General features: G+C 34.9%; 5 protein-coding genes across 10 annotated transcripts; 3 read left to right on the top strand and 2 right to left on the bottom strand.

Annotated features, from left to right (window-relative positions):
* The first annotated feature begins 10,398 nt into the window (after positions 1-10,398).
* On the top strand, positions 10,399-14,944 carry LOC108564334 (coiled-coil domain-containing protein 61-like). Of its 3 annotated transcripts, none has more exons than XM_017923342.1 (6): positions 10,399-10,695; positions 13,545-13,677; positions 13,736-13,818; positions 13,877-14,184; positions 14,233-14,505; positions 14,560-14,944. In XM_017923342.1, exons 2-6 carry the CDS (start codon positions 13,593-13,595, stop codon positions 14,936-14,938), a joined length of 1,128 nt encoding a protein of 375 aa, XP_017778831.1. In that variant the 5' UTR covers positions 10,399-10,695; positions 13,545-13,592; the 3' UTR covers positions 14,939-14,944. The 3 variants fall into 3 exon arrangements, with proteins under 3 accessions (XP_017778831.1, XP_017778830.1, XP_017778832.1); XM_017923341.1 differs by having other exon boundaries at positions 13,574-13,677; XM_017923343.1 differs by lacking the exon at positions 14,560-14,944 and having other exon boundaries at positions 13,574-13,677; positions 14,238-14,307.
* Positions 14,945-15,148: 204 nt separating this feature from the next.
* Positions 15,149-16,931, top strand: LOC108564335 (pinin). 2 transcript variants are annotated; one of them, XM_017923345.1, is made up of 4 exons: positions 15,149-15,791; positions 15,848-16,142; positions 16,198-16,433; positions 16,810-16,931. In XM_017923345.1, the coding sequence occupies exons 1-4, from the start codon at positions 15,282-15,284 to the stop codon at positions 16,843-16,845; spliced, it is 1,077 nt and encodes a 358-aa protein (XP_017778834.1). In that variant the 5' UTR covers positions 15,149-15,281; the 3' UTR covers positions 16,846-16,931. The 2 variants fall into 2 exon arrangements, with proteins under 2 accessions (XP_017778834.1, XP_017778833.1); XM_017923344.1 differs by lacking the exon at positions 16,810-16,931 and having other exon boundaries at positions 15,152-15,791; positions 16,198-16,679.
* A 75-nt stretch (positions 16,932-17,006) lies between these two features.
* On the bottom strand, positions 17,007-18,519 carry LOC108564337 (transmembrane protein 179). Its single transcript, XM_017923348.1, has 4 exons — positions 18,333-18,519; positions 17,973-18,278; positions 17,834-17,918; positions 17,007-17,770 (listed from the first exon to the last, which is right to left on the bottom strand). Exons 1-4 carry the CDS (start codon positions 18,440-18,442, stop codon positions 17,570-17,572), a joined length of 702 nt encoding a protein of 233 aa, XP_017778837.1. The 5' UTR covers positions 18,443-18,519; the 3' UTR covers positions 17,007-17,569.
* Positions 18,520-18,634: 115 nt separating this feature from the next.
* Positions 18,635-21,932, top strand: LOC108564333 (atlastin-like). Of its 3 annotated transcripts, XM_017923338.1 has the most exons (8): positions 18,635-19,042; positions 19,100-19,203; positions 19,370-19,611; positions 19,975-20,124; positions 20,198-20,341; positions 21,095-21,383; positions 21,449-21,633; positions 21,698-21,932. In XM_017923338.1, the coding sequence occupies exons 3-8, from the start codon at positions 19,396-19,398 to the stop codon at positions 21,917-21,919; spliced, it is 1,206 nt and encodes a 401-aa protein (XP_017778827.1). In that variant the 5' UTR covers positions 18,635-19,042; positions 19,100-19,203; positions 19,370-19,395; the 3' UTR covers positions 21,920-21,932. The 3 variants fall into 3 exon arrangements, with proteins under 3 accessions (XP_017778827.1, XP_017778828.1, XP_017778829.1); XM_017923339.1 differs by lacking the exon at positions 19,100-19,203; XM_017923340.1 differs by lacking the exon at positions 19,100-19,203 and having other exon boundaries at positions 18,635-19,028.
* Positions 21,933-21,948: 16 nt separating this feature from the next.
* LOC108564336 lies at positions 21,949-24,540 on the bottom strand. The gene is made up of 2 exons (XM_017923346.1): positions 24,526-24,540; positions 21,949-24,456 (listed from the first exon to the last, which is right to left on the bottom strand). Exon 2 carries the CDS (start codon positions 23,483-23,485, stop codon positions 22,412-22,414), a length of 1,074 nt encoding a protein of 357 aa, XP_017778835.1. The 5' UTR covers positions 23,486-24,456; positions 24,526-24,540; the 3' UTR covers positions 21,949-22,411.
* Between the last annotated feature and the right edge of the window lie 1,056 nt (positions 24,541-25,596).

Genomic DNA, 25,596 nt, shown 5'->3' on the forward strand with positions numbered 1-25,596 from the left:
TATGATAATAACAATAATTTATTAGCCAAATAATAGAACATAACATATATTTGATATATAGAAAAAAAAAACAAAATCCAATTTTCTATAAAAAAATGAAAATAAATTAAAAATAAACTCAAATATGAAGAATCTTTACATATTTTCTTTTATTATGGAATTTTTATAATATTTTCATTTTATTTTTTATATACATCAAATTATAAGCGAATATGCTAAAATTTTATTTTACTCGCCGAGTTAACCGTCGCCCAGTTGTCGCGCACCCTATTTAATTACCTAAATAATTATCAAGTATGTAAGTTGCAATATAGGTATCTGACATCCTGGTTGAATACATTTTATATAGATGCATCATTATTTTATTTTTTTTTTAGTATCAAATATATATTAAAAACATTAATAAGTTTAAATCGTTCATATTTTTGGTAATTTTACTTCTAGGCCAATCCTGATAATCTTCCTTCTCATTAAAAAAAGCCATATTGAAGAGGAGAGAGTCTGCTGTTGTGTTTTGTTTATACGAAGAATGCATCCGAGTGGGCGTTGCAGAGGTCCTGCGCTCATTGGTCAAGAGGCCAATCAAAAATTGAAATTCGTGTGGGCTCGAGTGAGATAGAATGATTTTTTTATAATAACAGTAATTCTGTAATGAGCCCAATGGCTCGTGCTTCTGATCCGATGCTGGAAAAATGCAGAGTTCAGCCCACATCGGACGGCTGGATAGAAAGAGAGAGAGAGAAGGACGGTAAAAGCTGAGACTTTCAGTTGCGAACACCTTGAATCAATGATTTCACGTGCATACATTACGCATTACTGGAACACAAAAATACTATAATCATGTGTGCGGCCGTGTGTTCGCAATGTCGATTTTATTTCTGTGACAGGTTTAACGTGAGCGGATCGAATCAATGTGTTTATAAGCATTTCTTGGTTGACAGTAAGTGACATTTAGTTGGAACGATGGAATATTAAATACAGAACGACTTGCGATTAATACATCGTCTTCAATACGATTCGAAGATTAACAAAAGTCTATATAAAGCATTTTCTTTAATTATTTAATTAAACCGTAATTAGATTTTAAATGATATCAATGAGCAATCGTCTTCAACAACAGAGTTTCTCAGATGACAGCTGTCATCTTGCGTGAAATTGGATCGCATTATAACTATTAATACAAACAAATACGTTGGGTTACGAAATGACAGCTGTCAAAGTGTCAAAAATATTATATTATAAATAGTTAGGTTGCAGTACAATTACAAACAAATATGTTCTATAATATAATAATATTTCACAATAATTAGTATTGATCATCATTGTACAATGTAATTTTTTTACACTTTTCTTTTACCAAACACCAGGAGACAATATACAATGTAATTGTTATGTTAAAATTGTTGGTTACATAATAATCAAATGGGTTGGACGGAAACGGAAAGTCGTTGATTCTATAATACAAAAATAACACATTAATTGAATTGTCAGCTGTAACAGCAAGTGACAAATGAAGTGAAACCAGAGAGTAAAAAAGGTGTTGACTGCCGTAGGTCGATAGTAGATTTTCTCTTTTTTTGTGTGACCAAGAGTGTGGACGATTCGGATAGTTTGATCCAGATAGTGGCATTCCGATCTCACGATGAACACCCGACGGGAATGTCATTTGCTGGAGGAGTTCTTTCTTCTTTTCGCTCATTTTAGGTCATTTCTCAGTTGTCATCCGTTTTAGCTCGAATCATTGCTCCGATGTTCGTTATTAATTGTTTAAAAAGGCGTATCCATCCACGATCCCTGCCCGCTTCGATTGCTTTGATTAATGGCTCCTTGGCTCTTCACGAAATTTAATTTGTAGGTGGACATCATTAATCACCGATCGGCGTTGTTTCGCATCCGCGCCAAGCCAAAATCGCCGATTCGCATTTGGGATTACGCCTTAATTACGTAATCACGGTGAGCCGCGAATGCGATTCGATAATAATTCATGTTATGAACGAACGATGCGTTCGTGTCTACGTGCAATTTAATGGACCGTCAGCACTAACTATAACATACATCGAACGAAACGACTAATTGACAGCTGTCAAGTCGCTGACTTATAGCCGATCCACCGCAAGATTTCGGGCTAATAGTTCTCCGAATTCCAATATATAAAAAAGAAGATACGGTTTCGTTCATGATGAACGTTTCATATATTAAATACTAACAAACCTTATCACTTTGTAATAGTAATAATCAGTTATCGAAACAAATAATCGATTTATTCTTGTAATCAATTTACTACCATGATCCATTTGTCACATATACACGAATTAATTTGACAAGTAACATTAACATTACATATAACCTTTATTTGGAAAATTTTCATTTATGAATGGTGCTTCGAAAATAGAAATCGCATAATTTCCATTACGAATTTTCTCTTTTGCATTTTGAACGATGTCGGTCGAGCTTTAAGTTTGTTTGCAGAAGGTTGCATGCATGCCGATATGCCGGAAGTAAATCGCGCGTGGGACACCTCAAGACTCATAGCCACCCAAGTTCGACCGTGTTTACCTAACGTTTCTTTATTCGATAAGATAAACTTAGATAGGTTCGATCAATTTCTCGCCAGGAACTTTATCAATTTATTTTATATTTAACAATAATAAGAAAAGCATTTATATTTATATCATTTTTTTACAGGCAAAATAAATTGACATATTGTGACAGCTGTCACTTTCTTACCATTAACAACAAGATTTAATTATTTACATTTTCTTTAATTATTTAATTATATAGTTATTCAATTTTAAATGATATCAATGAGCAATCGTCTTCTACAACAGCGTTTCTCAAATGACAGTTGTCATCTTGCGTGGATCGCTTTACAACTATTAATTATGACAGCTGTCATTTTCTTACCATTAACAATTTTTAGAAAAAAAAAACATTATTTACATTTATAATTCGTCATTTATGTTTATATAATAACCATTTTAACACTAAACATGTATTTTATTTAAAAATCGCACAGTTTCTACAACTATAATCAATTTATATTATATTGGTATCGATTTCTATAATGAGTTATGTCATTTGCTAATATAATGTAAAATTATATACATTGTAATTATAGCAGTAATTAATGATGTAGTGCTATTTACCCATTAGGAATTAATTAAATTAAACGATACGACTGTATTTGTACAATATTCATTTGTACATATTTTACATCAATTACGAACATATAATAATTGTCAGCAATAAAATTGAAGTAGTCTTCACACATTTTAATGATTTACTCAAAAAGTATAGTCTATATAGAATGAATCCAAAAGATGCATATGAAAGTTGGATATTTGCGGAATGCAACGTATTAAGAAATATTGCTTTTACTTATATTTTGCAAATAAATTTTTCAACTTTTGATACAATTGTCTTATGTAAGTTATCATCTTGTTTGCGTTCGATAAGGTAAATATTGACGCCGATCAAACAAAATCAAGACTATCTCTAAGCTATTTCGTAACAGCGTAAGTTCGTTTTAAAGAATTTCAGATTCTCAGGGCATCGCGTTTTCAATTTGGAGACGTTGTGAAATAGTCTGTACAAGGTAGAAAAAAAAAGGAGAAGCAGAACATAGTTCGTTTCATTTAAGTTGCATTTAGGCAAGTAGTTTTTCGTCCGCATGTGGAAACTTTCGTCCGACACATTTGTGGAGCAGGATGGAAGTGTGAGAGTTAAGAAGGCAGAAGAGAAACAGAAGGATATTTCGAACTAGGAGTGCCTTTTGCCTGGGCTCTCCATCCATCCATCCATCCCACACACGACACAAACTCTCTTTAGTCAAGCCCACGTAATTTTGAGTCCTCCAACACTCGCTCCTTCGCTCGTTCACTGAATACTTAATTAAGTTGCATTTTCTCAAAGAACAGAAGAGAAACAAAATCACGAGGAACATTGGTGCGACGCAAGGAGAATGAAAGAGATACGAAAGAAAACTGAAATCTTGGATCAATTAAAAACCGAAATTGAATGGCCAATAAATCGCATCATACCATTCAATTAAATCGTAAAATAAATTTCGCTTCTTACATACTGCGTTTGTTTTTTTTTTTTTTCGTTCGTTACTCCTGTCTTCTTTATGTAGCAGCATCAGCTTCTGCTGCGGTAGCTGCAGATTCAATCAGAGCCCTTCCCATGCAAATCATTCTCGCTCTTCCTTCCTCCTCCTATCCACGCAGTACGTCGTACTCGCTCATCGGTTTGATCTCTCACCGGCGAAGGCCAGATCACCATAAATCCAGGACTTCTTTCCTATCCGCTACCTTGCGTATGTACACAACGCACTTGCATATTACATAAATCGCCGAAGACAAAATTACATCTGTCGCGACCGGCCTCGAGTTCATTTCTGTGTAGAAAGTGAACAATAAAACGCCAATTTCGCATTGCCAGGAAGCACCGAAATCGCAAGCCTATCTCATTCGATGAATAATAAATAACTTGCGCACCTGCTCACATCTTGCAACCTCATATTCCATTTACCATTCCATTTTATACATCAATTAATTTATTTAATTAATTATATTTTAGTTTATCATCATCACAATTATTCATACTATAGTATTGTTTAATTAGTCGGTAGTAATTGAAAATAAAATTCTGAATATTATTATTATTGCGTATGTAGTTAAATATAATTTCATAATTATTATGAATTATTAGAACTGAGTCAACATTATATGCAACGTTTGATATATAAAACAAATAAAACTCGCATTGTTTTAATACTGAATTATTCGCACTATTGTGCACTTTGCTGCGTTTTGTTTGCTTTCAGTCTAAACAAATGAATGATTCACCCGATAGCAGTCTCTTTATAGACGCACGGCCACCTCAGAGGGTGAATCACCTGTTCGCAAATGTATTGCACATCGACAATATAATCCATTCATTTTAAACCAACGAATATTTAAATTTATATATATACAACAAAAAAAAACAACGCCTACGTTCACCAACTAACTTCAACTCGTCTGGCAATGACGCATTCGTATATAGATCGTAAAATATATTTTTTAAATACACACCAGAAATCATCAACAAACTAATTCTAATTAAACTACTACTAAATAAAGTGCAATAAAACCTCGATCAGTCCGGATTCACTATAGTCTATATTAATATTAATCACTATAGTCCTATATTAATGCAAATAAATTATTTCCCTTCATGTTCAATAAAATTGCATTGTTAATAATACGACTAATTCAAATTTGCAAATATTTTATTCAAAGCAGAAAACTACATTGCATTTTTGCCAATAAATTTTATTACAATCTACACAATATCATTACAAATTTATGTTGTGCTTCCGTATGGCATGAATGCAATGTTGTAGATTCTACCTGTTTTTTATTTTTACACTTGGTTCTTTTTTTATGCGGTAGATATTTTCCACAGGAAAACGCATAAAAATAAATCGCACAAAAAAGGAAGACACACGTATAAAAATAAAGGATACGTTCCATATTTTTTTAAAACCGCATAAAACTAAATCAATGAGTTACAATATACCGAAAATCTCATAATAAAGGGTTTATTAAATTTCAGAAAAATAATTAGTCTTACTATATTCTTTCTGAAATGTTTATTCATAATTTTATAAAAACGTTAACAATCATAGAGAAGTTTATTAAATTTCAGAAAAATATAATCTTAACATATTCCTTCTAAATTTATACTGAAAAATTTTACAAAAAAAAAATACAGAATTTTTTTTATGAAAGTTAATCTTTCTTCACATTTTTTTCTTTAGAATTATCGTTGCTATATGAGAGTGTTTGGCATAATTTACGAATTGGTTCGAAATCACTTTCATCACTAGAAGAGATAGTCAGCATATCAGATCTATGTCCTTAAGATAATGATTCTTCACAAGTAAAATTAGTCTCAACTTCGCATGTTGATTTTTTCCCATTGACAATATAATCAGGAATTAAACTTTGCGATGGCTTTGCTATTTTTTTTGTACAATTCCTGATATCCAATTCTGAAGCTCGCGTTGAAACTTGAATGCTCGTTCAGAATTATCATCTTTTTTTGATGAAATGGTTTGCCAATTTGTGTCAAAACGTGTCAAAATGGCCTAAAATAGTTATTTAAAAAAAATTCTTGAAATAAAAACCGCATAAAAAGAGTACGCATAAAAAGAGGACCGAGTGTACTTTGAATAATTCTGTATGCGTGCACACGCAATGCGGACGAATTTTTGAAGAGAATAATCACCAATTAACGCGTATGCAAATTGACCTATTTCCGACGTGAGAGGGAGATTCATTATTGCCAGCCGCCGCGTTTTCATCAGCATCACTCATTTACTTGTAATTATTGTCATTATTATAAAGCTGCAGGACAATTGTTGGAGCTTCTTGCAAACGTCTCATTAAATGCGCAAAACAAACGCGACTAGCGCGCTGCAGCTTCGTGCACAATCAACGAACTCTTAATTATTCATTATTATTACATGAAGGGAAGTATTCGAGTAAAGTATTCTTGCTGTACAAGTTATCTCTGATAGACAGAAGAAATGTTTTATTAAAATAATTACAATTTTATAGATATAATTAGGTTACATGTTTTACTTAAGTTAAGCAACGTGTATCTCATATAGTATTTAGATGGATGACAGTTAGACTTGAACTACTCTTAACATAATCTCATAATTATCACAATGTGTTAACTGTCAATTATCCTAATAAATGCGTATACTATTAATGGATGAATTAATATGAACTAATATAATTGTGATTGCGTATTAAAATAAGATTACCTTTAAGAAAAAAGTCATTGCATGAAGTATTGATCTTGCAAACAATGTGCTGAGTACGTACACACACTGCGATCGGTCTAACGCTGATGTATGTTTGCGATAAAGTTAACAACATGCATTATGTGACCTACTAGCTCGGTTAATATACAAATGAAACGACGAACAGAGAATTTACGTAATTACGTCGCCTTTTGGTCAATCGCGACGAGCGGGTGCCAGTATTGTGGTATTGCATACATTCTTTGATTCTAAAATAACTTTCACGACGAATTCTTTAAAATGTGAATACAACAATGTGCAGCTTCGATTAGTCCGAATTCACTATAGTACGATTTAAAAATTACAAAATAAAATTTTAATTAAGCGAAATTGACCAAATTATTTTTGTATACATAAATGATCGGTTTGTGTTTCTTCTGTACAGTCGAGTCTCTTTTTATGCGGTTTTAAAGTCCTTACAGTAGTGCGGTTTCAAGTATTTAGTTGCACATATAAAACTCAATTTCATTTAAGAAATTAATGAACAAAAACTATTACGAAAGAATTAGTTTTATATAAGAATGTTATCAAAGTAATGATTATTTTCTTGTTCATTAGCTACTTAGCTTACAAAAGTTAAGTAATAATTCGGATATTATTAGGCAACAATGTTTCCCAATTGATATCAGTTGTTCACCAGTTGTTCCTCACTTTTTGACAGCTGTCATTTCGCGTCCCAGACGTTGATAAAAATAATAACTAGTAAAGCTTTAAATCTGTAGATATGCAGGAAATAATGTAGTATTTAGTATTTCTTGAATTATTTACTGTACAAAATGAATGTGCTTTTTTTTTTCGTTACATAACTTATATTTGATTCGTTGGGTTAATGCGACACACATGTTGAGAAACGTTGCTGTAGAATGTCACATTGACAATTATTTTCGTTCCCGATTTTTGTTTTAATAGAAACCAACTTTTTATTAGTTAATTTTAATAAGAAAAATGTTGATAAACAAGAATAAATAATAGATTTCGACTCCAATACGACAAAACTAATTAAAGACGAAAACGAAAAGACAATCAATATTTAATTAAATATAATCATGAAAAATAAATTTAAATAGTTTTCAACCTGAATTATCTTTTATAATCGTTTTTTAAGTTTATTATTTAATAAGTTGAAAAGACTAAAATTTGCTCAAAAACTTAATGATTCATGTTTAAAGTTATATTAAATGTGTTTTTTCGAATAGTTATATTTTTTAAAGTCATATTGTTGATGTCATTTTATAGTTGATTACCTTTAGTTTGGTTGCATCCGTTTTTTTAAAAGTTCCACAAAGTTGTGAAGGGTGTTTTGTGTCTGCCGTTCGTATCCATTGCACATAAGGTTGTCACATGTTTGTGTTTCACGATTTGCAAGGAGACGCGAATTATATTGGGAAATTATTGCTCGAAAGGGATGAAGGGACAAACAGTCGCGCTTCGTAATCTGGTTTTTCTGTGATGAAGACGCGCGCGCGTGCGAGTCGCAAGTGCGGTCTGTCTGCGGCTGTCGGTCGGTCGGTCGCGACTTGGATGCGATCCGCAGATGGCCCCAAATCGGCCCTCCGAAGTGCGCAGGTCTTCAGGTACTTCTTACCCATGCACACACACCACACAACAACAATAGGGTCAAACGACCTCCTACGAGACATCTCTTGCATATATTTATTATACAATTGCGTAAAGGAACGGGTCTTCCTACATGCAACAGACTTTGTCTGTTCCTCCACCTCTTTCTTCTCTTCATCCTCACTCCTCCTCCACCGCCGCATCCACATCCTGCTGCTTCATTCTTTTTCCACCCAAAGCTAAATTGCATCTACTACTTTCATACACACGCGCACGCACACGTGCTCCAACCACAACCATGAATCACAAAAATACACAACCATTCACTGGGTCCGCGATTAATTACATCAACTCTACAAAACTGGACCCTTCTGACGTGCAGAAACGAGCACACAGAACGACCCTTTGCAATGCCACCATTCACTTGACTAATTGCACTTTCTGTACGTGAAACTCCATTTCTTTTATGTCTTTTTCTTTGTCCGGCTTACAAATGATTACAATATTGAAGAATTCACAGTTTATAATTAATCGACTCTTCGTGACACCAGAGCTTTTGATTTAAAAGAATATTCAAATTTATAATGTATTCCAAATGTATTTGGATTTTTTCTTTCTAAATCAATATTTCAACCTCCAATCTATAATATTCAAAAATGATATTAGTAAATGTGCATGAAATATGATTTGTTCAAAAATTGTAATTCAAGTAACGCATTAAGAAATCAGATGTGCTTTGTGCAGACTGTGTACGCGTTTGAAACATTTTTTGGGTATCAACGGGTTACTAAGCGACGTACCAAACATGGAAGGGACCGCTCGAAGGACAAAATAAGCAGACTGAAACAAAAATTAAGCAAGCAAACGATGTGGAAAAAACTATCCTTAGTTAAGAAAGAAAGAAAGCAATTAAAAGCACTAACATATACAAACGCGATTGAACACAATGCAATGTAGTTTTTCTATACTGATCTTATATAATTTTTCAAAATGTATTTGTTTTTTTTTATATTTTAATTACTTTTTATAATAAAATATTCATTAATTTTCAATCGGGAATGAATACTATAATTAATTAATTATAATCTCTGCTATTGTTTATTAGACCTACTGTGATTGTTCTATTAAACCGAATTTTGATTTTAAACCGAATCAGTTGGCACTTCTTCATGCGTTGCCGTTGGCAGAATGCCAAGAATTTATAAAATTTAAAAATTTAAGTGAAGATGTGTAAATGCCCGCACACCAATGATTTGATCGAAATTGTTGTGGAACATTCTACACATAAAATTTTTTGTATTTATTTGAGTTGTCTTAATAATGTATTGAATCATAAAACAGAAATTGTGAACGAGAGAGATAAGCTGCAGCAAGAAATTTTGTCATATGCAAGGAAGCATAAATGAAGTCGCCGAGAATTCAAATAATTTTTGGGTTGTATTGTGTCGTAAAATAAATTTGTTAATTCTGATTATATTTTTATATTTTTTTATATATATTTTATATATGTGTGTGGGTCAATGTGTGTGTGAGTGTGTCTGTGTGTGTGTATGTCAATGTGCGTCTGTGTGTGTGTGTAACATTTTTACAGTTGGCAATGATCGTATGCTCTTCCTTGAGCAGGGATTTGAAAAAAATAACAAGCGCCTTTGGTATCCCTGGTACACTGCAGTACACTTATTTTCCGTGGTGGGGGTTATGGTTATTAGAGGCCCGACAATCAGTACGACTGCGCGCGTTCTCGTTTCGAATATTCAAAATTGTTGTGTAACTCTTGGAAATCGGCTGAACTTTTCTACGATTAAAGAAAATCATTGGTGGCCAATTAACGGTGAGTAATTAATCCGTTTTCTTTAAAAAAAAAATCATCTACAATCAGTTCTTAATTTCATAGAAAAATTTAATTGAAATTTGGATTATTATTGATAATTAATGTAATTATTTGCGTCGTGTTAATTCAATTGCGACGGATTCATAATGGCGGCGGTGGGAGAGAGAAAACATTTTCCCTCCATTTTTGTGCGTTTGTTTTTATTTGACATGTTTCGTGAAGATAGCAACAATGCATTTTTATTTCAAAAGAAACACACATTGGCACGATCGTGGCGTCCTCCACGCCAGAGTTGTGCGCATTGGTGCGCATCTCTTCATTAAGTCAACATCGATCCAATTTTAATGGGTGATAATATAACTAATAAATTGGGGATTTTCATCAGTTTTCAATGAAAATCGGCGGCAAGGAAAGCCGCAGTTCCGAGCAGGGTTAACGATGCCGATAGACCGTGAGTATTCTATTCTTTAATTCACGCTTCATTTTTTATGCATATTCGTTATTCAATGCAAGGAACCAATTCGTTTCCCCATTCCATTATTTTGTTTAATATTGATACCAACGCATTTTTTTTTGCAAAAAAAAATGATTTAGCAAGAGGTACCGGTTGGTACGATCGTGGCGTCTCTACGCCGTATTTGTGCGCGTCCCTTTATTAAGTCATCAATTAATTAATGAAATTTCGGGACTTTCTCATTAATTTTAAGTGGAAATTTTGTAGCCACGATTCCAAACCGTAACCAACAACAACGATGCTGATTAATATTGAACAATTGAAAACATTATTTATTCACGCTTTTTTTTTACTGCTTCCAATATTTTTTATTTGCTATTTATATGGATGCAAGTTATTATAAATACCAGGTCATTCTATGCGTTATTCACGTTCGCAGTGAAACGCATGGAATGGCAAGACCGTCTGTGCTAAAACCTTCTCGAGGTGGATGTTCGTATTCGAGCAACCACCGACAGATCACAGCGGATCTCGCGTTTTCCCCGAAATGTCATTTCCTTGTATCGCGACAGGTGTCGTTAAGAAAAATCTTAGTCTTACATTCTGATTTATAGCGTTTGTGCGTTGTTTTGAAAACAAGTTTAAGGCTTCGGCTCTTGTTATTCAACCGTGACTGCAGTTAATTTAAAATCGTGTTACTCAATTTGCTATAAATGTATTAATATTAGAATCACGGGAGTGTTATATTTCCGGGAATTTTGTGCATATTTTTCGCTAAATTATCGCGAGTGTTCGTGAACAATAAAAAGGTTTAGGTTGCATTAAATTACTATTGATTTGAAGAACTTCTCAATTTAATTTCAATTGCTTTAATCAAGTAATTGATTATTTTTTAATCAATTTAAGTTTCGTTCATTTGAATGTGATTTTCTTTTCTCTTTTTCGTAATGATAATAATGTTGTTAATTTGATATTGGTTCTACATATCTATAATTTATATTGAAGTTGCAATGGCTTCAATATACATTACTCGTTGTAGACTGAATGGTAATTACTTAATTATTATTATTTTGAAATATTTATCCTCACTTAATTACCCAACTATAGCAAATGTTTAAACGCAACAGATTAGTACAATCTGCATTATTTGTTTATTTTTTTAATTTTACTTTTTTGCTATATTAATATTTAAAAAATTATAGTTCAGGAAATTCTATAATTAGGGTTGGCCACCCTTAAAAGCAAATTCGTTTTTCTCTCAGATTTTTGCAAAGTTTCTCATATTTCTAAAATCTGAATATTGTATGTTATTGTGTGTTGTTTTGGTTTGAATGCAAGCTCGGAATTGTTTGTGTGTGTTTGAATGTACGAGCAAAAGGGTTTCGATTTGTGTTTGATTTTGAATGATCAGATTGAACGTTGGTTCGCCTTCCTTCCTCTTCTAGTCATATCAATACTCCAGTTTTCTCTTCGCTCGGGTGAAGTTTACTACTAACTTCATCTTGATTTCCTGGTATGGATTGAATGAGCTTTTGCTTGGCTCACGTTTCACTCACTCCATATCAGTATATACATATATAGTAATTAAAAAATTGTATTGTCCAAGTCGTAGGATGTAGATGGTCCACGTTCCATCATGATTAATCCATTTTCCTCGTAGATGGTAAATGTTTACTTGTTTTTAATCCATCTTTCTCGTAGATAATTCACGATTCCTCGTGTCGGGTGTTTCCAATCTGAAAATAATAGATTTATTAATTGTGGTTCAATTATATTAATTCAATCAATAGATTAATTGTCCATATACTACATCCTCGTGGAGGGTCCACAATTCATCACCCTGTTTTGTAGCACAACCTTTGACGCAACAGATTATGACCATCCTAATATAAACGTACATTAATAGTATATATATTATATATACATATATCTACCAATATTCGTCTGCAATCTTTTCAATGTCGAAAATTGGTATAAATATTTAACTTCGTATGTCGAAATTGGTCGAAAACTTTCTCGAAATCTTTAATTTCGCAAAATGAAGTTTTTTTTCAATTGTCAATAACAAATTAAAAAACACTACCACCAGCACACTAGCATCAAATTTTGTTTTTCGCAAAATGAAAGGTTCATTCCAATTCAGACGAAAATTTTTCTTCTCTCTTTCCAGAGGCATACAAAATTTGTGATTAAAACGAAATGTCTAGAACATAAACATCAATTGAGATATCCCTGGTTACGTTCCCTTTCAGATACCTAGCATTTCCTTCTATCCTAAATTTTCCCTATTTTCTTTTTGATTTCTTCCGGGTGTGCGGTCGCACTTTTGCTCTCATTTGCTATGAATGAGACTGAATGAGAGCACAGCAAATGAGAGCAGCGACTTTCCCGCGGCCGTATGTAGGTTTATTATCTTCTCTTGAAGATGATAACCAGGTATCAATTCAAGCGCAAAACATAGCCTCTGACTTGATTCAAGACCGTTTCGCATTAAACCTTCAAGAGGTTGCACCTGTTTCATACAGAATATGCTACTGATCTTGTTTTGATTCATTAGATTTACCATATGCTGGTTTATCTATGGGATTAAAATTACAATTTAACGAATAATTGTTAGTGTTTATTCTTCTGACATGTGTCAATAAGATTTCGTTTCAATAATTTCGATCATTACTAACTTTATAACAATATTATCATTTAGCCTATCTGAACATTTTTTCATAAATTTATTTATTACATCTTTCAATTTTATTTGATCTAATTGTCAGCGTCAAAATTTTGATAGTTATTTTTTTTTAATATTAAAAAAATATTTTATTTTTTTTTATGAAACTATGTCCGAGCAGAATTTAGTTACGACCTGTTTATTCCACAGCCAAGATTTCTTGGTCAAGATGAACGTGGCCAACTGTTACTTAGAGTTGAGCATCACCGACAAACAATCTGGCGAAGAATGGCAATGCAGCTATGATAGTGCTTGTAGGAATAAAAAAGTGGTATTGCGAAAAGGAATAGTCATTATTTAATTTGTTTGTAGATATTGAAAACCTGACGAGAAAAACAGGAAATTTCAAGCAGTTCGACATTTTCACGACAATGCTAAAATCCGGATTTTTAAAAGTATGTTGAAACAGAAATTTGGTTACATCTTAGCAAAGTTATTACTATAAATTTATAGACGAGCGAATGCATATCGTTAGATCTATTAACATACGAAGATTTAGAATCATTAAGGATCAGAAGGATTAAGAGTCACACCTCGAGGACGATGCTGAGCAAAGAAAAATGCAATAGAAGATATTTAATTTTAATTTATAACGTAGAGTTTGATAGGATTTTATATCCTTTACCATTGGAATATTGTGGACCGCCGGATCCCTCGGTTCTTCAGGCGACCATAAGAAAATTGGAGATGGAACTTACGAAAATAAAAACCGAGAAGAGGCCTCCGAGCAATGAGTCTTCGTTGTGGATATTGCAAAAACGGTTTGTTGCTTCCTTACTAATCGCATATAATCTTTAAGCTTGTTCCAGTATAGATGAATTGGAGATGGAGAATAGCGAGCTGAAAGATGAAGTTCGATTTTTTAGCAGGAAAGGTAAAGGCAAGAACAAAGTTTCCATGCTGCAGAGCGCAATCAGTCATTTGGAGAAAAGTGTTATGGTCGAGCGCAAATCGCATCACACACTAGTAGAAAAGCTAAGAAGAGAAAAAGTACAATTAGTTAGAGAAGTTGAAGTATTGAGAAATAGCGAACGAAACTTGAAACTGAAGTTAAGTCAAAGCAATTATAAAAGTCCCATTCGGTTAGTTTCTATTTCTGCTTATTTTTAGAACGTATTAAAATAAATTGTTTTTAGGACAAAGCCGCCGACAAATGATTTAAAATTTAGAAGAGGCGACGAATTTAGAAACTTGTACAGGAATTGTTCGCCTACGAAAACAAATACTCGACGAGCAAAGAGCGAGGGTTGTGCCAATAGAAACACAAAATCAACGGTCGGTAAGAAAAGTCGAGATTCCTCAACATCCAGTTGCAAATTCTCCGACTATGATCAGCGCAAAAGCTCAATGATTCGGTCACGTTCAACTTCACTTGATTCTAATAGTTCACGCAATGGACATGCATCGGAAATCCTGAAACTGAAGGTCAAGAATAGCGAGGATGAGTTTAGGTCCCTCGAAACTCGCATTAGTACGCTACAACGGATGTTAAGAGATAATATAAATATATTTTAGTTTTTATTTTTTCATAGTTTTATTAAGAGTTACGTAACAATAGTGTTAGGCGTTACTTCAATCTTTTAAATTAAGTTTATCACCTATAAATAGGTGAACGTAAAATATTTTGTCTAGAATTGGAAGAGTGGAGAAATAGAAATATAAAAAGTAAAGATTTTGGGATGCTAAAACAATTTTGAAAAAGTAAATTCCACCTTAACCAACAGTACGACTTAATATGTCACCAGAGTGAAATGAAAACAAACGTGTTTAATACCAACGTAATAAATTTGGATGGCGTCGAAGTTTCTCAGATAATGTTTAAGAAATCGATTGTTATTTTTGTGTAAACTTTATCGCAATGGCCACAGAAACTATGATTGCAGGGATTTATCAACTGCAGACACAGTTGGACCAAGCGAAAGATAGCCTTAAGGGAGTTGACGAAAATATTCGAAGGTTAATTGGCAGGGATCCCTCAGAGTTAGCTGTGCAGAGACAGGGCCAGGGTCTGAAGAGGCCACCACTGAACGAGGATAGAACCAGAGGAGGAAGAGGTTTATTAGGAAATAACAGACGTGTGTATAATCATGAAAATGATGAGCCACCAATCAAGAAGAGGGGTAGTGTGTTTAACCGATTGGCAGGAAGAGTACCAGATAGGCCTAGTCACTATGATGAAGAATTTGAGGGTAAAAGGCAAATGATCAGCAAAATAATTGTTACACCCAAGGAAGTGCCTAGTAGACAAGAAGCATTAGATGCGCAGAGTATGGATGAGAAATCGAAAGCCAGGAATCGCCGAATGTTTGGTGCCTTATTAGGAACATTACAGAAATTTCAACAAGAAGAAACGAAATTGAAATCCAAGGTAATTAATCATTAATGTGTTTCAAAGAAGATTGTACTAATAAATTGACGTTTTAGGAAGATAAGAGAGCACAGGTGGAAAAGAAAATAGAGGAGATTGAGATTCGTGAGAAAGCGGAAATAAAGAAAGAACGTAAGGAATTATTCTTTAATAGGAAGAAGAAACAGGCAGAAATTAAAATGCTTGAATTGAAGATGAGCCGAATGCAGGATCACAATCGTTGGGAGGAATTGCTCAAACCACAAACCAATTTCATCTTGACAAAGGCCAAACCACATATTTATTATCTTCCCAGGAAAATGAATGATGCAACCAAGGCTGCCCTTGCAGAATCCAAAGCTGAGTTAGAAAGTATGTGCACAAGAAAATATTTATACAATTGATGTTAATTATAATATTTTTATAGAAATTATTGAAACAAGGAGAGAGGATGTCAATGAGGAACTGCTTCAAATTGAAGAAAGAATGAAACGAAACTTTGAACCTAAAAAAAATGATGAAGAAATACATGACGACGATCATGACATGGATGATGATGACGAAAGTCATGAAGTGGTAGCAGAATCTGCCATCGAAGTTGTCAATAAAGATGGAGAAAGCGAAGATGTTGACGTTGATTTAAAACCAGAAGTCAAATCCGAGGTAAAAGTTGAAGACACTTCAACTGTAGTCGAGACGAGTACAAACGAAGAAAATATGGAACACGATTAATTCATAAATTTTATAACTTGACAAGTCTTTTGTTGATTCTTTCGTTTTGTGTGCATTTTTCATTTGGTTTTTTCATTTCTTCGCATTGAAGAAATGCGACTCCACAAAAAACACCAAATCCATCTTTAAGATTGAGAAAACATTTTATTTTAGACCCGCTAAAAAAATTAAAGATATGTATGTATATATGTATTGAATAGTTATTAAAAAGACATTTTGAAGTATTTGTTGTTTATAGTATAGTTTATGTACATTGAATACTTAAAAAAACGGTAATTTAATCATTGTTTATTCATTTTTTTTGTAGGTTCAAAGACTGAATCGTATAATATGTTGCCTATAACATATAAAATCGATATTCACATCAATTATATAGTAATACCCCCAAAGTTACGAACCACATAGATTTACAGAAGACGACTTTATACAAATAAGTGTAATATTTGCAAAGCGAAATAAAAGTTTATTTCAATTCACTTCAAATTAATATTCACATACAATCGATTTGTTTTTGTAAATTCCATTAAAAACAGTTATAATTCATAATAAAAGTACTGTATTGAATGCATTACGATTATGAATAACTATGATGATTCATCTATTAGTTAATATGCGCAGTTATCGCAATTACAAAAGTTTCATAATATTAAACCAATATCGTAATTTGCCAGCTCACTTTACTTTTGCTTAAGGCACAACATATTAACGAGAGTAGAATATATATATATATTTCACTGATTGATTATCATATATAAAAAACATACATTAAAAATTAAGAGTATAAATATAAGAATTATCACGTTTCTCTAACCATCTCTTTCATTGGGCCCGATTTGCCTCCTAAATTGTTTAAAAATTACATATTCCCGTATTATGTACATACTATCTTTTCTTAAATTATTCAAGCTATAATGTATAATTTCTAGATGATACTTTAGTATGGACTAAACAAAGGTAATGAATAATTAAAATCTGCACAAATAATAAATTGCCTGGTGCACTAACAATGATATATGTAGAACAGCATAAACTATATATAATGGATAATGCAGGATAGATGAATCTAATCACTCTGTTATAGTGCAATTCGTGTTTGTAGATTCCCTGCCCAAAGAACTGCCCGGGGATTCCCCGTTCTCGTAAATCAAACGACGACGTTCTTTGAACATAGACACCCTCATGTTCTCAATTTGATGATAGCGACACATTTTCAATAGCGCGAACACGCAGAGACCAACCCACGTCGCAAAGGAGCCCCAAATTCCAAACTAAAATATTAATAAACAAATTAATTACGTATCAGTAATGAATTATAATAAACAATTAAATACTTGTGCAGATCCCAGTTCAATATAAAAATTGGCTGTATCTATGCCATCCTGTTTATCAATAGCCTGTCCTGCAGCCAATTCACAACTGAAATATAAGGAATGTTGTAATCAATATTGATAATGCAATATTTACACTTACGATGGAAATCTCTGTGTCATATTCTCACACCAAACAATAAAACCAAGTGTAATCATCAATGCAGCAATTATGATAGCACCACACAGTATTAAACTTGAAATTACATCAATGAAAGCTGATAAAAAACTGCTGTCAATTCCCTTGTACAATAAAACGGATAGCCTGTAAATTTGGATTGCTGATGTTAAGAACAATGCTACTCCTACAAAAATGGTGTAGTTGCAGTAACCCTGTGAACCCCAATTCACTTTTAATTGGCCATCAGTCTCTTGCCAAATTCCAGTGGAAAATAGTAAGCAGTGTCCACTACGAAATGTAAAAGATGTATTATGACAATAATAGATGATTAATAGAAAGTACCGAAACTCATCCTGGTGCATGCTCATTGGAACAACAATGCACAACGAAAGGATCAATGCAACCACATATCCAGCCACTTGGCTAAGCAATAAGATATTACTTAAAGCCATATTTTAAGAACAATGGAAACACAAAAACAAACGCCTTCTTCCATCAAAACACATATTAAATTGACATGGACGCAGCTGGTAGCCGATGGTAGCCGAGCTGAGCGAAAAGCGAGTCAGTTCTCCAATCTTTGATTTTAATTTATGAGAGTGGGGGCAAGCGCAGCGCTATAGTTTTGTTTACTTAGAGAACGGCGATGACTATTTTCGACGCCATTGTTTCTGAAACGTTGGTGATCTGTGGTACAGTGTTCAATTTTTGCAATTATCCTAGTTTGAAAAACGATATCTCAATCTGATAAATCATTTAGCTGTTATTTGTAATAAATAAATGTAATAAATGCATAACCTATATTTATTATGATTTATTTTTCTGTACAACAATAAATTACATTTCTGTATGGTTGCCACCCATACAGAATACAGAGGAACTTTTGTATTTTTTTCTTCCATCGTTCTACAATTTACAAAAAATGCGAATTCCAATAAGAGAGATCCGTGTGTGTGCAGTGTGTACATGTACCTGACATTGCAAGCAGGCAGCAAAAACCCAAATTGTCAAATCACTTTTCAGTGAAAGTCTCTTTGTGTATGTAAAAACGTGTATGTAAAAACAAGAGTTTTTATCATTTTTGTAATAGGAAGAGACTATTGTTACAGAATCCCCAAAGCTTTACCTGTCTCCGGATTTTTTTTTTGTCAAGCCCCCCACTATAAAAAAAGACTCCGACAGTCATCTGTCACATACTAATATCATAGATAAAGTGAGTGCACTGAGCTTCGACAATTTGTCTTTGTCCAGTTTGGAGAAAACTTATATAAATGTGTGCAGCTCAATAATTTGCTTGTTATCAGTGAGATAACACAAAATTGGCCCTTCCAATTAATTAGTAATTAATCCATGTTTTTTTTTTGTTGTTGTTGTTGTAGATATCGCAGGTGATCAGCACACAGACATGGATGAGGTTAAAATGGATCACAAGCCGAGGCCTATACAGATCGTCATTGACAATAAGGATCACACCTTCTCCTTGGATGAGGAACAGCTGTCCCACGTCCTGCTCAGGGAGGACATCAAGGACAGATATGTGGTGGTTGTTTCAGTTGTTGGGGCCTGCCGTAAAGGAAAATCATTTATATTGGACTTTTTCCTGAGATACTTGAATGTCAAGGTGAGCATTTAATTATTAATAGCTTAGTCATTTCCCTACACGCACACACAAAAATATGCATTCATCAAAGTTAACTTTTTAACCTGAAAGTGTCATGTTTGTCACTACTTGACTCTTTAAGTCTCCTATTGTTTTGTTTTAACCTACTTAACTATCATATTGGAGCTACTTGATACTCTAATTGGAACCTATTCGTTTTTTTTAATCCTACTTGATTGTGTCTCTCATTAGTGTAGTAAATAATAGTTTGCGTACTCTATTTAACTTTTGGACTCTGTTTGTCGAGCGAAAAATTTACGTTAACATTATAGGATCGAACTTTGATTTCCTATTATTAACTGTTTACAATTTATAATTTTTCAGTATATCGAAAATAAAAGTACGTCCGACTGGTTGGGACCACAAGATGTGCCCTTGGAGGGATTCTCGTGGCGCGGCGGTTACGAGCGCGAAACTACGGGCATCCAGATGTGGTCCGAGGTGTTTTTAGGTGAACTGGACTCCGGCGATAAGGTGAGAGAGAGAGAGAGACGATAAAAAACTTACCTTGTTTTCTTAAACGAACTGCTTGAAACGATTCTTCTAGGTGGCCATAGTTTTATTGGACACGCAGGGCGCGTTCGACAAGAAGGATTGCGCGACGGTCATCGCCCTTAGCACCATGATCAGCTCCGTGCAGATTTTTAACCTTTCAGAAAACATCCGGGAAGATGATCTCCAGTATTTGCAGGTATCTACAAAAACATTCTCAGTTTTAATATTAATAATCATATAGTTTACATTCATTTGATCAAATATTTAAGTAATAATAGTGTTCTCGAGTTGGAAAGTTAACGATGGGAAATTCGTTGTTAAGACAATGATTCACTAATTAGTCATAGAAATTTGATGTGAAAAATCGATTTTAATCTTACCTTTAAAATAGTATAGTTATAGATATTAAGTTTATATTTGGATAACAATGGTTTTTCGAAAGTTTGCTGATAGTGTTTCGAATGTTGTGAATTTGCATACTCGTATGGGGTGCAATAATAACAATCGTTTCCTCTAATTAGGCTCACCTTTTAATCTGGCGCGTACCGCGAATTGCATATCTCTCTCATTAGCAGGCTAATTTGTTGCTCGTTTCCTTTCTTCCTTAACGAACCCTAATTACAAGGATCGCGTGCGTGCTGTAATTATATGTACAATTATGATATTTACTCTAATTAGCGGTTAATAAGAATTTTCGAAAGAAAGAGGAAAAAATAAATAAGTAAAGCAAATGTTGATATTTCTGTATGAATGATCGATGCATTTCATTAACTTGTAATACCGTGATTCGTTTCGCTTTGATTCACCTGTGGATTATAGATGTTTTATTGCGCAATAGGTTGAGGTCATGCTAATAAATAGGATTATATCAATTTGCGTCTCAGTTTTAATGTTTATGCTATTGAATATTATCAATAATTTGTTCTTGACTAATTAAATATATTTTTAGCAATTCACGGAGTACGGAAGATTGGCGTTGGCGGATTCGGGAAAGACGCCGTTCCAAAGGCTTCAATTCCTCGTGAGGGATTGGAGTTATCCTTACGAAGCCGAATACGGAGCGCTCGGAGGTCAGAAGATCCTGCAGAAGAAGCTGCAGGTGAACGATAAGCAGCATCCGAAGCTGCAGTCGCTTCGCAATCACATCAGGTCCTGCTTCACGGAGATCGCGTGCTTCCTGATGCCACATCCCGGTCTGCAGGTGGCCACCAGTCCGCATTTCGACGGAAAACTCAAAGGTTCATCATTTGATTCGGAAGTGCCTTTTTTTTAGCGTCTGGTTTTATAAATCTGTTGTTTTTAGATATTACTGACGAATTCAAGCAGAACCTGCAGATATTAGTGCCAATGCTGTTGGCGCCCGAGAACCTAGTGCTGAAGCAGATCAACGGACAGAAAGTCAAAGCCAGGGATTTAGTGCAATATTTTAAGTCGTACCTTAACATATGTAGTGGCAATAAATTACCAGAACCAAAGTCCGTGCTTGTCGTAAGTATATTCAATCTTAATCCTAAATTTTGTGTGATGTTATTGTGTTTGTGTGTGTTTTTAGGCTACAGCCGAAGCCAATAACCTGTCAGCCGTCGCTGATGCCAAAGATGTTTACATAGCTTTAATGGAGGACGTGTGCGGCGGCAACAAACCCTACCTGAACACCCTGAAGCACAGGACGATCAAAAATAAGGCTCTCCTTCAGTTCGTCAGGAAGCCGAAGATGGGCGGCGAAGAGTTCAGCGAAAAGTACAAATTGCAACTAGAAAAGAAAAACGTATAGATTTTAAACTTAATGTAATAATCTTCTTCTTCTTCCTTCCTCTCCACACTTCACTTGGCTTGCGCGTCTTGCACAATTTCGCCAGCCACGGTCTTTATTAATTTGAGATTACTTTACGCTGGTGTAAGTTACTGGAGTCAGGGGGAAAATACATGTGGGACGACTACACTAAATAACATTTCTCGAATCGGGGATCGACACTTATATATTGTTTCGTTTTCGGAGCTAATCAGCGCCCGAACTGATGTCGGTAGCGGGACCTTGTTGTTTAGTAATTCTCTGCATAGCGCTTCGGTGGCTGGTTAATATTGCTCGCACTCAAAAAATAAGTGATCCAGCGAGCCCACGGACCCACAGCTGCATCTATCCGAGTCCTGCCACCCGACTCTGGCCAAATGCACCGGGGCCAGCGTGTGTCCCGATCTCAAACGACTGAGCACTGCAATCTCCGATTTCTTGCTGAATCCCATCTTGAAAAAGCATGGGTGCCTCTTAACTGTCTTGTTGAATCCATAAAATAACGACCCCTTGTATTCGCTCTCCACCTCGAATCTGCGTTGCCATTCCAACATAGCATCCGCTCTGATATGTGTCCGTGTAGTGTAGCTTGATGTTGATAATCTCACGTTGATGACCTCTTCCTGCCAAAACATCAGCCTCTTCGTTACCCAGGATACCCTGGTGGCTGGGCACCCAACACAACATCACAGCTCCCCCATCCGTTTCCATATCTCTTATCTGCGTGCGTATTGCCACAACCCAGTGGTTCGTTTTAACTGTCGTTGATTGGCTGGTGATGGCATCAATAGCACTCATCGAATCCGTGATTATCGCCACTCTTCGTATCTCATGGAATTGTGTCAATCGTAGGGCTCTGTGTATCGCGTATAATTCCGCCGTGTATATCGACGCTAGCCCTGGCAATCTCCCCGACTCTGAGATATTAATCTCCGGAATGTGAATACCGAAGGAGACAGATCGAGGTGACTCTACTAAGGATCCGTCTGTATATGTCAGATATCGGAGAGAAGCACCTCTGAATTCCTCGAATGCTTTGTTAGTAAGCCAGTCGGAGTTAGCGAAATCTTCCTTACTATACGGAAATTTCATTGATTTTATGCGGTGCGTAAAGTCTTCCAATGGTGGGGCGAAGATATTTTTTATGGCTCTCTTATCCACAATTGTTCTGAACGTTTCCGTATCTCTCCACGCCTGAATCAGAAGTGGGATTCCCTTAGCCGGCCAAAAAGGGTTTTGTTGGAACTCCGACGCTGCCCTGGCGACAAGCGGGCGAACAGCTGAAGGTGGGCTTGCTCTACACTTTACGCAATAACGTCTCGCCAATTCGGCTCTTCTAATCTCCAATGGAAATACGCCGTTTTCCACGTGCAATACATTCAGTGGGGTGGAGCGCAAAACTCCAATGCAGATGCTCAGACATTGATTTTGTATTCTGTCCAGTTGGTCGAGTAACGCCTTTGCACAGAACGAGTAAAGACCACTAGCGTAATCAAGCCGTGAGCGCACGTAGCCACGGAACAGAACAACATTAGCAAAGAACAACATTAGCTTCCCCAGTCAAGCCCGGACAACGCTCTCAGGATGTTAACACCTTGGTAGCATGACCTGACTAGCGAGCCGATATGATTTCTCCAGCATAGTTTGTCGTCAAACCAAATTCCCAGAAACTTGTGTGCTCTCACGTACTCCACACCGATGTTCCGAACACGAAGGAGTGGAAAATTTCTGACTGTTTTCCTTGTAAATCCCAGGCTCGAAGGCCGCATATTTAATATCCAGGAACACAACAATTAGATCCTCCCCAGCAGCGAGCGCTCGATAGATTTCCGCTGCCAATCCATAAATATTATCCAACGTGCTCCTACCCCTGCGAAAACCTGCAAAAGTAGGTTCAAATACGTTATTAATTTCGCACCAGCGGTCTACAAGAAAACAAGAACATCTTGCCTCCATTTGTTGTCACCGTTCTCCAGTGGGTTCTCTATCGGCGCTTTGCGATTGAAGCTTCTGATCTTCCTCCAAATACTAGCTGCTGATGTCTCCCTACTGATAGATTCGCAGAAGCTCCTGAAGCTGGCCCTCTTCTTTTCCTTCAGAAGTCTTTTTGTTTCCGCCATCTGGTGTTTTGCGGCTAACAGATGTTCGAATCTCTTAGTTTGGTGGTAAATTCTTAGTAATCGTTTCCTCTTGACAACTGCGACTGCAATCTTCGTCCCACCATGGGCATGGCGGTCTGCTACTATTTTGTGTACCTTTTTTCCCTTCCATGATAGCTGCCAGTTGCACCATCTGTACCGACAGAGCTTCCAGTGATGTGTTCTCCTGTACCGTCTCGTTCAGCGAATGCGTGTAATCTCAATGTAAGAAATGCGTAACCTATAATTATTATGATTTATTTTTCTGTACAACAATAAATTACATTTCTTTTTGGTTTGTCTGTATTGATTTTGGTTTTATTTGAGAAATACATCTCAATAATTTATAGACGTATTTATTTCCTTATCCACTCTAGTGCCCTAGGTCCGAGAAAATGTTAGGTTAGGTGAAGTTGCCTTAAGGTTTCATGTTTAAAAATATATACAAACAATTTTGTTATATGGGTATTTTCATATCCAGTGGTCTAGGTCAAGTTTCTGTTAGTGTTTTTTTTTTAATGACTCGATTATATCATCGGACAAATTTGCTCTACTTTTACCCTCCATCATCTATCTCATTCTGCTTTTATTCAGTTTTGTTTTCAGTTACGTCCTGTCATTTTTATTGTTTCTCTCTACTCTCATCAAACATCAAAGCGAAGCATTTTCGCTGCTAATTCTGTTGATTCACTTTTTGGTAGAATTCGATCAAATTTCAATTACTCGATACTAATTGTTAACATTTGATAGAATAAATGTATTTTTTTTAAATTTAAACTTCATCTGTTCCCAATATTTTCAAATATATTTTTACAAATCCTTGCGAAACAAAGAAAATCACTCGGTTCTCGAATTTAAATGCAATTGTTCTTCCAAACAAAAACATAATCTATAAATGTTTCGATTGATGTAAGCAATTGAATCGATTGACAGATGTCAAAATGTAAACTAATATTGATGGTTAGAAACAGTTAGAAAGCAATTGATAAACATACTCAATTACATTATGACGTTTGATTGACAGATTCAATTAACAGTTTATATTAAAAAACAATCATTGTTAATAATCAATTTACTCAATAACTAAATAAGATACAATGATGAATGAGCAATCAAATTAAAGCTGAATGTTTGGGCTTTAAAATGTGTGGTCTGTCATATTTGTAACTATTGGCGTTTTCCTACAATTTACTGTCAAAGTTGAAAAAACGATTTTTTAAGCCTCGAAAAATTGAAGTCTTCACAAATCATCAATTTCCTCAATAACTATATAAGATACAATGATGAATGAGCAATCAAATTAAAGCTGAATGTTTGGGCTTTCCAACGTGTGGTCTGTCATATTTGTACCTGTTGGCGTTTTCCTACAATTTACTGTCAAATTTTAAAAAACGATTTGCTAAGCCTCGAAAACTCGAAGTCTTCACAAATCATCAATTTCCTCAATAACTATATAAGATACAATGATGAATGAATGAGAAAGTGATCTGAAGCATATTGGAGAGGTGCACTATTTTCAGT

Source organism: Nicrophorus vespilloides, unplaced genomic scaffold (assembly GCF_001412225.1).
Source record: "Nicrophorus vespilloides isolate i.1.1-1 unplaced genomic scaffold, Nicve_v1.0, whole genome shotgun sequence".
Classification (NCBI taxonomy): Eukaryota; Metazoa; Arthropoda; class Insecta; order Coleoptera; family Silphidae; genus Nicrophorus; species Nicrophorus vespilloides.